This window comes from Ambystoma mexicanum, chromosome 4p (assembly GCF_040938575.1).
Source record: "Ambystoma mexicanum isolate Mex_15411 chromosome 4p, UKY_AmexF1_1, whole genome shotgun sequence".
Lineage (NCBI taxonomy): Eukaryota > Metazoa > Chordata > Amphibia > Caudata > Ambystomatidae > Ambystoma > Ambystoma mexicanum.
In genome coordinates, this window is record NC_090927.1 from 1255969369 (window position 1) to 1255981620 (window position 12252).

The window sequence follows — 12252 nt, forward strand, 5'->3', positions numbered from 1 at the left end:
ATAGGGGACCTGTGGCAAGAAGGACAGTGGGTCGGATTCCAGTCCTTGGTGGAGGAGCAAGAGGTCCACAAGGGCCAGTTCATCCTGTATAACAGCTTTGTACAAGCAATGAAGAAGAGGTGGGGAACCATGCCAGAGGCAGAGGCAGAGGATACTGGGGGGGCGCTGGATACCTGGTATGACATTTCTGAAGGAGGACACACCGTGTCCAGGCTCTACGAGCAACTACTGGGTACCACTAATAGGAAGATACTGAACGTGCGGGCAAAGTGGGAAGAGGAGCTCCAGCAGCCCTTCCAAGAAGGAGAATGGAATAGAACCCTCCAATACACTAAAAAAGTTTCTAGGAATGCCAGGTTCAGGCAGCTGCAAATCTACATAGTCCATTGAGCATACCTAACTCCCAAAAGAATGATGAAGATAAGAAAAGGACAAACTCCCAGCTGCCCACGCTGCCGGGAAGAACAAGCAGACATGGTGCACATGTTCTGGTCGTGCCCCAAAATAACAGAGTTCTGGAATATGGTGAAGAATAAGGCGAGGACGGCAGGAATCCATATGCAGGCCTGGTCACCTAGGTCTTATATACTGGGCCTGTTCCCGAGGGGGGACAGGCAGATGGCACACGTGGCAAAAATGAAAGACCTGATGACAATACTGGCGAAGCGCCGCATAGCAATGGCATGGAACACGAGTGAAGGACCCTCGGCAGAGGGCTGGTGGGCAGATCTACAAAAATGGGCGATAGCGGAAACGACCGTCTGGACGAGAGCCACACAGAGGGGAGAAGGCAATAGCGGAGCCAGAATACTGGCGTGGAACACCCTGGTGCGGGACTTGTTCGGAGATGGGGTGGAAAACAACAGGAGTGACTCTGATGACTCGGAAGGAGGACAGGCTGGCCCGCCTATGCCCTATGCCCGGGGGCAGAATACAGACCAGAGGAAACTCAGTGAGTGGGGAGGAGGCGGCCTGGCCGGGGCCGGAGCAAATAATGGATAATATAGACACAACTCCAAGGTACCAACACATGTGTTCACGGACAAGGAGAGGCCACTCCCAGGGGAGAGGGGGGGTGGCCGAGACGACGGTTTCTCTGTTATGAACTTAACAACTTTGGCGAGTGGCCCATGGCGATAATGGACCACGGACATAAGCAATTGCCTTCAAGGGGAGGGGGGGAAGCAGGGGGAGTTGGGAATGTATTTTTCCTTTGTTGTTAAACCAATAAAAAAGTTTAAAAAAAAAAAAGGATATTGTGTACAAAGAATACTCGTAACATCTGGGCTCTTCTATGAGAAGTGAGAGGAAATAGAACTAACTCAATCCTGAATCCCATAGGAGCACATAGATGGGAAAGTTTCCAGAGAGAGCGTAACATCCCGATCAATGGTAACGATAAGGAGGCTGATAACAGTATTCCGCCTGGGCCCCCCCATTTACGGTAACGGAGGCTGCACTAGTAGAGAAGATAAACAAGTTAAAATCTTCCAGGGTACCCGGCCCTAATGGCCTGGCCAACATATTGAAATGTAACCCAGTTATTGGACGGTAGTATTAAAGATTCTCTTTGGCACAATTATGCTCAAAGGGAGAATACCCCTCTCATGGCAAACTGCCACTCTTATCCCAGTACAAAAGCAAGGTGACAAGAACGATCCGAGCAACTATAGATTGCCGTCAATGCTCGATTGCACCGGTAAACTCTTTGCGGGTCTAATCTTAGATAAATTACAAGAATGGGCAGAGAAGGAGCATATATTTAACTGTTTCCAAAGTGGTTTTCGGAAGGGTTACTCAACGATGCATAACCCGATTATTCTCGACACCTTGCGTACAGCTGCCAGGAAAAAGGTGAGTCTGCCGCTGTATGCATTATACGTAGATTTTAAAGCAGCCTTTGATTTGGTTCGCAGAAACATCCTGTGGTCTAAATTAAAATTGCTTGGTTGACCCAAAGGCCTGTTATACTACCTGAGGCTCTTTCATCAGAACAACACAGTTTCCCTTAAATTGGATTTGCAAGGCAATACGACTGCCCAAATTGTACAAAACAGAGGAGTCAAGACAGGGGTGTGTGACGGCGCCGACCCATTATAATTTGTTTACATACGATCTACCTGCGGCTATCGGTATGGTACATAACTGTCCACCGAAAACTGGTGATAAGCACTGTTCAGTCCTTGCGTACAAAGACATCTTAGTGATATTAGATCACACACTTAGCGGTCTGCAGAGATCTGCAGAAGCCTTATGGCTTTATGCTAACACCAATGGACTGACAATAAATCTACAGAAAACACAACTGATGCTATTCACAAATAAAAAGGTAGCACGTACCAGCTCAAAGGTACAGAAGCTGGAGATTCTATACACCCCGAATTATAGATATTTGGGAATTGATATTGAAACGCAGGGGGACTATCTCCAGTGTAAACTGAATAGAAATATCAGGGCATTCAAATTACTTCTCCTTCTCTTGTATACCGCTTCACTATTACTCATGGCGGCTTCACCATAAGGTCTGCATGTTTGTTATACCAACAGGTCCTAGTCCCGATGATGACCTATGGCCTTGAAGCCCTACAAAATATGGACCTGAATTGGTTGCAGGTTGTGGAAGGCAAATATTGGAGAAAGATCTTAGGCCTCCCAACCTGCATACCGATGGCCATCATTAGGCTTGAAATAGGACGGATTTCATTAAAATATCAGGTACTTGAGAAAAGGACTGAACTAGATCTGTTGATGTTGAGTAAATCAGGCAATCCACTTGTTGACACCCCGAGGGTTGAATCTGCCAAACAGTCTGGGAATTTTCTCCTAAAAAACAAGGTTGACATACCTGAAAGAAATTGGCTGGAATATTCAAACTGAGGGGTTTACTCAAAAGGTCCAGAATTGCTCTCTCTAAAAAAGTGGATCTTTGGGATTGGATAGGAAACTATGCACATCTGGAGAATCACAAGAACTATCAATGTATTAAGTATATGTTATATTCATACAAAAAACCTCAGTTTTACCTCAATCTGTGCCCAGCAGTTAGACTGAGGCGTTTTATCCTGCTACTTAGGATGAACTATCTGCCGGTCTTGGCTTGCACAGGGGTAATAAATCAGATACCTCATGTTGAACGTTTCCGCCGACTATGTAAGAACAAGTCAACAGCAGAATCAGGGAAACATGCATTGACAAACTGCCCTAAATTAGTCACGACATATCAGACCCAATATGGTAGATATATTCATAATGCCGACTATATAGCAGAATTAACCTTCTGGTGGAGCAGCATTAATGCTTTGAACATGAGGCACCTGATCGCAATGTATAATGTTTGGTTGTTAATTGAGAGTCTACTGGCAATTTCCATCTGAATCAATTTTTTTTGTTTGGATTTTTTTTGCCCCTGGGATACCAACGCTTACTTGTGTGCTGTCCCTCAGGAACCTAATGGTTACTGACAACAGGAAGGACTATGATTCTTTCTCGTATGGTTGTTTATGTGCAGTCTTATTAGTGGTAGACAAAATCTGAGAAACATTGCTCTCAATTATGGACACTTGTAAAGTAACAGATGTATGGCTATACGAAAATCTATTTATTTGTATCATGTTATTATATTTCAGTGAATATAAATTAATGATGTTAATTATTAGGTTTTATACTTTTTGTACAGAGAAGTTGAGTCATTATTATTATGTTGTATTTAAGTAGTCAACATGTATATTTCATGTGTAAAGTTTATTTATACACTATATCACATTAAAATAAAAACAAATATTAACAAGCCCATCAAAAGGTTATCTGGGAAAAAAACTATTAACATTTCCTGGCATCTTGTCAACATTTTGGCTTAAAAACCCTATCGGGAATACACACCACTCCTCCTGGTTAGCTCCTAAAACAAATACAATGGCAGGTACAGGCCCGAATCAAGGTTCCATTTAGTCTGATGGTATGGAGAAGCAGGCCTGTGAAACCAAAGGTTTCAGAAACCATGACATGTAGACCAGTTTGGGTTCTCCACATGTCAATCAGCTCCTCCTTCAGCATTTCTCATTGCAGTGGATGCTGGCTTCCTAGAGCAGCGATTCCAATACTCCGCTAAACTAAGGGTGACAGTTAGGGTCCATTGGGCAGACAGGTCCAAGTTCTGTTAGCCTACGTGAGCATGCCATAACCTACATGAGCATGCACAGCTCAGCACCCACCATGGCAGTGTACAGGTTTTGCTGTACTTCAAAAAGTGCAGCTCATTGTTGTTCAAATATCCAGCGTTGAGCACCGCAAATCAACCAGCAACAACAGCAATCGGTAGAGCAGAGTAGCCAAGCTGTAGCCTCAATATTATAAAAGCTCCCACTCACCAAAATGCTTCATTTAACCAGTAGATGCTGTGCTTCAGCTTAAAATGAGCCCCTTACTCGTTGCACACCAACGTCTGCTGGCAAGTTAGAGGCAGTATTTCGGCACCCACAATAGGAGGATATATGGGAGCAAAGGGAAACGCAAAAGGATCTTAGATTGCCCCACCACCACCAGGTACAGTTTAAGCACAAGGAATAAACATTTTAGAGCACATTCATTTTACTCATGCTTAGATATTCTGTATAACATTGCATCACACGTTTTCCTTGCAGCATTGGGAAACAGTTTATTGAAACAAGGGAAGGGGACCGGACCAAAAATGTTGCAATCCAGATTGGATGGGGGATGCATGAAATGGTTGAGGCTTTAATTTTGGCTTGCTATTGGTCATGCAATTATGGTTAAAAATAAATAAAAAAATAACTTACCCAGCTGTACACTGCATACCTTTTTATGTCCCAATTTCCAGTCCACAATCTGATGAGGTTTACAACAGTAGTGAGCAAAGTGGCATTTAGAGCATGCCTTTGGCGCGATACAGCCACAAACTCTGCACAGATGGGCACCAGATTTCAGTTTCAGAATGCTGAAAGACCCCTTTGGAGGTGCTGTGTCTGGTGGTGGACTGTAAGAGTAAGTGTCATTCTTCCGTGGTAGCTGATTTCTGAAAACTGCAACAAGGAATAAAACGAAATCATCAGCAGTATACCAAATAACCAAGTTCTCCAGCTAAGGTGGAGACCATCTCAAACAAACGTACATCATGTGTTCAATTAAAGCTTCTACAACTAAAAACCTCAAAATCTTTCACATCCTGCCTGAGCTACAGGTTGATTAACTACTTTATCTACTTGACTTAAGAAAAACACTTGGGACCTCTGAACTGGGTAGGATCATTTTTTGTACAAAAAAAAAAAAACACATTAATGTATGCATTTTGGCACATGAAGAAACTCTGCCAATACTAAAGGCTAGGTTTGCGACTGACACTTCAATGCAAATTTTCATGTAAAAGTGAGTGGATGATAATATATTGTAGGTAACAGTGCCCGTAGTGTTCAGCAAAATAACCTCGATTTTAAAGCTATTAAGTTGGAGGCCCACATTCAAGAAAGAATACTCTGTAAATAGCCCCAAGAGGGAAAAGTTGATCATATACTGCTGTCACGCTGAAGTGAATTGGGGAGTCTTCAGAGTAGGACTGCATCAATTCAAGGGCTGTCTTCAGCACATGAAATAGCGGAACATCTAAATATTGAATATGGCGAGAGATAGAAAGATTCCTGCAATTGAGCTCCTCATTTTGATACATCTGTCACTCTGCCATCAATCCCTCCAAGAGGAAGAAAATCGTCCGAATGGTTGTGATGCTGAGAGACTGGTTATTCAAACAAGCCGGCGAGCATTGAGTCTTTGAAGCAGCAAATCATGGTCCACAATGTTGAAGACAGCAGAGAAATCTAATAACACAGATGGACTTCATAACCCTCAAATAATGTTGTGAGGCCGTCATACCAAAATGATAAAAGGTACAGCCTCTGTTCATGGTCTGCGATGTCAGTTGAGTGGTCACGATTTCCTCCATGACCGTGGCAAAGATAGGAAAATTTGCGATAGGTCCAAAGTTAGACATGATGTAAGGGTTTAGAGAAGAATTCACCGGTAAGGGCACTACAATTGTTATTTTTTATTTTTTTTCCTTTTAACTGTATGGGGCTGTGTTGGGGTGTGGGAGTGTGAACAAAGCCAAAAAAAAAGAAATTTCCAGAAAGCAGTGGGGTGAAGGCAACAGGATGATCTACAAGGAGATACAGGGTCAGCCCAGGAGGTTGTAGTTTTCAATAGGCCTAAGAGTTATGTGCATGTGCAACTTCTAAGGCGTCAGCTAGTTGAACTGAAAAAAGTGGCTTAAAATGTGAAGGGTGATGATTTGACATAAGAGTTTGTCAACCATACTCTGATTATCTCATAGTTTCATCTTTCAGAAGGACATTTAAATCATTTGACAAAGTGGTGGTCAGTTTTACACTTGGAAAGCAGTCTCTTAAGCAGGAAGAGAGGCAAACAAAGTGTTTTCGAATGATTGAGCTTGCATCCAATATGAGCTTGCATCTAATATTAGTAGTCCAATAGTTGCTTTTAGCTTTCTGTATAGCATCAAGAAGGCAGTTATACTTTTAATTGTCCAAGGGATTCTTGTGCTTTCACCATCTAGTTTCAGCAGTTCACCAGCTTCAATTTTAATACCCCCAACCAAACCCCTCCTGACGGTATCTGACCAGATTCTGGAACTCTAAGAAGACAGTGTGAAGAAAAATAAAATGTCATCACCAGATGTTGGCTAAAGGGTAAAGATGATCAAAATGACCTTCGTGATAGAGGGTTGAAGAATTGGCTCATCAACTTCAATAGGTTTTCTCTAGACCAGCTCGACAGCTGGGTTTTGGTCTTTCAGCATGAAGCACATGGCTGGGGATAGTACAGTCTAAGAGGTGGCAGTCATATCATACATTACAAACAATGACTTCCTTATGCAGAGAGATTACAATCGGTGTGTGGCCCTGGATGCCTGTAAACAAATCATTGAAGAAATAGCCAAGTTACCAGTGTTTGAAGCAGATCTACGGCGAGGGAATCTTGCTTTGAATCAAGCCTTCAACTGCGATCCCCTAAAAACAATGAAGGAGGATCATTGCATGGCTGATTGTGCAACTACTATTAGAAAGGAACTGATTTGAAACACAATGCCGTGGGGATCTATATCACAACATCCAAAAATGGTGTTTTAGGGCAGAAAATACATGGTGCAGTAGGCAATCCCATTTAGCTGCCACTCTAGAGCATAGCATGATGGTGACCTTCAAATAGTCTAAAATGTAACCACTGCTACCTCTCCTATGTGTGAATCTATCACCATGCAGAATGAGAAAGCTGATGGGTGCAAATTATGCTAAAGAAGGGGTGGAATACTATGTAACCCACGTTATGTGAGCCACCGTTGGTCCACCTTGTTTTGATAATGTATGATATGCTGGGATTTAACTGCAGAGCTGGTATTGCATGGACCACACAGGAGGCTCCTCAGTGAAGCAGTAACATGGGGCTTAAGGGTTTGGTCTGAGTGTTCACAGACAAGACATAGGTTAGAAAGACCACCCTGTTGGAGTGCAGAATGGAGAAATTGTGATGAAGAGTGCTCAAAGTTTTAGCCAGCTGTGGCAGGGTGGAATACTGGACACTTGATTTGTGAAAAGGTGCCACACGACATAGGGATGGGGGCAGCCGGGATTAACAAAAAGTGTGGCGTATGGAATACTATGACAAACTATGGTAAACTGCAGGGTGCAATGTTTGCAGTTGCCACTAGCCTTTGGCTGGTGATAAGGGACTGCTGGAGCTTAGGAAATGGTGTGCTGTGTTTAGGTTTAGGATGGAGCTGGTGAGCAACTTCTTTATGGCTGGCTAGAATCTTGCAACCTGAATTCTTTGCACCCTGGTAAACTGTAGAAGACCTTGGACATAGAGCTCCAAGGAGGTGCAGCACAAGATGGCAATCCACTAGGGCCCAACCGATCATTTCTGGCAGAGAGGGCTCCAGGACATTTAGTTCCTCCTGCAGTCAGTACCACCTAAACTGTGGGTGAATTTTGCACACCGAGGTGCTGGGTATAGAATTCCCTGAGCAACTTAACTCCATCCGGTGCACCCATAACCAATAATTTTATCATCTCATTCCATCAATAAAAATCTATTTGCTACTAATGTTCAAAACATAGACAAAGACCATAGTTGGGGAAACAACAATAAGGTGCTTACTTGTTGAAATGGCTAATGCAAATTGAATGGGCGCAGGGACTTGCCAACTAACTTTGTTTCTTAGCAACTGCAGGTTCAATGGTGGACTATTTTTTGTGGATTTAGGTGTATTTAGTGACATGTTCTAGCCAAATTCTGCCTAGGATTAGAAGGGCTCACGTTTTCCATAGATAGGATGAGACACATTTCTCAAGTTATTCGGGCCACCAGGGTCAAAAGACTTAGATCCCGTAGGGTTGAGAGCAAATCCCAAATGTTTTTTTAATTAGGCTTTTACTAGCCACAATTGTCGGAGGTGGAGGGGTGGGATATTTGGGGAGAAAATATGGGGACAGTATCGTTTTGATATGGAGTGCCTTTTTTATTGTGTATTTTCCCAATAAATAAATATTTAAAAAAAGAAAGTCTAAAATGGTTGCCGACAAGTGAGGATGTGTGCTCCTGGACTCCTTCCCGGGCCATGAGACAGCAGGCCATGAACAGCAGAGGCCAGGGACCTGGGCGGGGGGTCAGAGGTGCAGTGGAGCAGGCAGCCCATTGCACGCAGAAGAGACCTCCTGGAGACGGCCAGAGCACGCGGGAGGCCTCTCAGGGATGGCCGAACACCAGGGGGGCAACCGGCACAGTGTGCCGCAGCGGGCTTTGATGGCAGCCCGCACCGCGGGCAGCCACAGGAGGGAGAAGGAAGGGCTATCGAAGAACCGTGAGGTGAGTGAGGCAGCATCACAGGTCCCGTGGTGGAAGAAAGGAGAGAATAGCAGGGAGGAGTGGTGGACCCGGAGAGGCCCTTGGAGGTGGCGAGAATGAGCCGGATCCCAGTCCCGGCCCCACAGCAGCAACAAGTGGCAGAGATAGGGATCGGACTGGGGCCAAGGGTGTTGTGCGATTACCCAGATGCTGATGCTGGAGGACATTGAGCGCAGCTGCTCCCCAAGCTTGGAAGAACGCGGGCCCCGGATCGAGGCCTAAAGTACGGACCCGGCCCGTGGACAATCCCCACCTTCAGAGCACAACAGAACTCAGCCACATAGCCAGGATAATTCTGCCGGAGCCGAGGGGCAGTGCACACCCCAGGCCAGGTGGCGATCAGCACTGGAAAGCAGACAGACACTGGCCATAGGAGAGCAGTGGGGCAAAGACCCAGTGAGGTGGGGCCTGCGGCAAGCACTGGCCTCTGTCCTGGTACACCCTGTAGACAGAGTGTGAATGTAGTGGAGCAAGACATCAAGTGGGGTTGGACTCCCAAAACAGACAGAGGAGGGGGTGGAAATCTAAGAAGATGGGGCTGGTGTTGGAGGCAGAGGCTGGTTGTATGCAGTGTGAGGGTGATTTACAGATGCCAGAAACAAATGGGAAAGGTACACCGGCCTGACAAAAGACCCTATGCAGGTTCCAGGAGTGGCAGCTAGAGCGCTGTTGGAGGCAGAGAAGTGAGGAGGCACGGGCAGCCAACGAAGGGCAAAGTGGCGAGAGCTGCGGAAAGGATCAGGAGAGAGACAACATGGCCCTAAGCAAGGATGACCTAAAGGATGGCCTCAGACAGACTTGGAGGGGAGAATGATGACCAACTTTCAAGACCAATTGGCGTCAATGAAAGAAGAGCTGAGAAGTTCCCTGAAGGAGGTGAAAGGGGAAGTGAAGAGCTTGGGAGGTAGGGTGGATGTCACAGAACAAGTCCTAGCGGAAGTGTCGGAAGAGGTAAAGCAGAATTAAGAGCTGCTTAAACAGGTGGCCAGGGTGTCCCATAATCTGGAGCTACTGGTATAGGACTTGGAGAACTGATCACGTTGGTCTAACATTCGTGTGAAGGGACTCAGTGAGAGAGCCCAAGACATGGAGCTGAGAGGAATGATTCAACATTGCTTTGGGGATTTGTTGTTGGATACGCTGCCGGAAGCAGTCGGGATTGACCGGATACACGGTGTTGGGTCCAGGTCGTCGGGCCGGGAGCGAGGCCAAGGGATGTCCTGGTGGCCCTGACCTCTTTACAGACAGAAAGAGTGTTTTGGGAGTGGCGAGAGGCCAAGTGAATGTTACAGTGAACGGCTCGCAGGTCCAACTGTTTCAAGACCAGGCGCTGACAACCCTGCAAAAGAGAAGGGCCATGGGGTCGGTGACACGAGCACTCAACGCAAAGCATATCCCATACAAATGGACCTTTCCCTTTGACTTACTCTTTACTTTGGATGGGACACAATATTGCATAATGAATGTGGAAGATGGTGACTCGATGCAGTGACAGACAGTGGGAATGGTCCAGGGGGTTAGGGAGGTCGGGGGTAAGAGGGGCATGATTGAAAGAAGCACAGGAGCGAGCAACGGAGGGAGCAGGCTGAGAGGGTAGGGATGGGCTGCCGGACTACAAGCTGGGACGAGAAGGGGGAGGACATGAAGAATGGAACGGGTTGGAGGGGAGTGATAATAGGGCAGATAGGAGGGTGGGGAAATGGTGGGTGGAGCAGGGCGTCCAGTTGATACGAGAAATGGGCCTTGGAGGGAAGCGGGCTGGTCACGATGAGGCCATTGAATCTATCAGGGGGTATAGACAACCTCCAAAGGGGTGGGCCCCAGGTGATTATTGAGACCAGAGCCTCAGGATTGGTCCTTGAGGGCATTGTAGGCTCTCTGGCCTGGACCTGGGAGGGACTGTTGGGAGCAGGCTGGGAGGAGGGGAAGTTGTGGAAGCGGCAGTAGTTGGAAAGGGGGGAAAAAATAAAATAAAAATCGGGTGGAGGTACAGTTGGGGGGTTGCAATGGTGGGGAGGGGGGAGAACAGGAAGCAGTACAAAGAACACAGCGAGTTGGAGATATTGTGGGTGCAACATGCATAGAGAGGAATTGTGAGGGGGCCGAATTCCCAAGTAAAACGCAAGAAGGTCGAAGCACAAATTAAAAAGGGGTAAGGTGGATGTTATAATGCTTCAGACATGTTAAGAAAGTGGATAAAACTAAGATAAACTGGGTGCTTTGAAACAATTTAATTGATGTATAAGCGCCTTACAAAAAAATAAAAAGATCAGTTGAGGCAGTTCTCACGGATCTATCAAACTAATGCCCAGGGGAAAATGGTGGGGGTGTGGATTGGATTCAAGGATTCGCTTAAGGCCCAGATAGTACAAATACAGGCCGATTAGGAGGGCAGATACTTATTCTTACGAGTGCAGATGGAACATAGGCAGGTCACCCTAGCAACGGTGTATGCGCCCAATGTGGGACAGGATGGATTCCTGTGAGATGTAGCTGTGAAACTAGAGCACTTTACGGAGGGGGAAGTCATTTTCAATGGGGACTTTAACCTGGCATGGAACCCTCACACGGATAGGAACTCGGGAGCAAGCCGGGAGGCGATGCGACCTTGACATGGCGGACAGCTTTGTTAACTTGACCCTTCGAATGTCCAACGTGCCGGGGAAAGGGGATTCACACCTTTCTCACATGTCTATAATTCATTGTCCAGAATAGACTACATTTGGGTGACGGCCAAACTAATGGGGGATGTTGGGGAGGTGTAGCTGGGGTAAAATTTACTATTGCACCATGTCCCACTACTTGTAACGATAAGGGACCAAGGGGCGCAGAGGGGATTATGGAGCTGGACATTACATGGGGAGCTGCTGAAGGATAGAACGATTGCAGAGGCTTTAGGGGTCAAGATAGATGTGTATTTTGCTGTCAATGACAATCAAGACGTCACCCAGGAAGGGATTTGGGATACTTTTAAACCAGTGATGCAGGGAGAACTCATAGTGCTCAGAGGGAAAAGCAGTGGGGGGGAGGGGGGGGGGGTGATGGAAAGATTTGGAATCCCAATTGGGCATAGTTATGCATGCTAGAGGGGAGAAGCAGACTTAGGTCTGCATTTTCTTTCACTTTGAATACAGTTCTAAACCCCATTTTCTTTCCTGGTTTATCCAATTAAGCAAAGTGTGTGATCCTGGGCTAGTCATTTAATCTCACTGTGCCTTACAAAAATTCCTGATAAAATGTGTTCCAATAATGGACCAGGTTTACGGGGTAATTTTCTCCCCTAGAAGTAAATGGAAAAAAAAACTTGATCAAAAAATGTAA

The 12252-nt window shown here is 45.8% G+C and overlaps 1 protein-coding gene across 1 annotated transcript in view; it reads right to left on the bottom strand.

The window, feature by feature from the left end:
* The window catches only part of PDCD2 (programmed cell death 2), a 388001-nt gene that overhangs the window by 320569 nt on the left and 55180 nt on the right, over positions 1-12252 (bottom strand). Inside the window, exon 2 of the mRNA XM_069606928.1 lies at positions 4797-5039. Coding sequence (XP_069463029.1) covers positions 4797-5039 — 243 coding nt within the window. The remainder of the gene's footprint in view (positions 1-4796; positions 5040-12252) is intronic.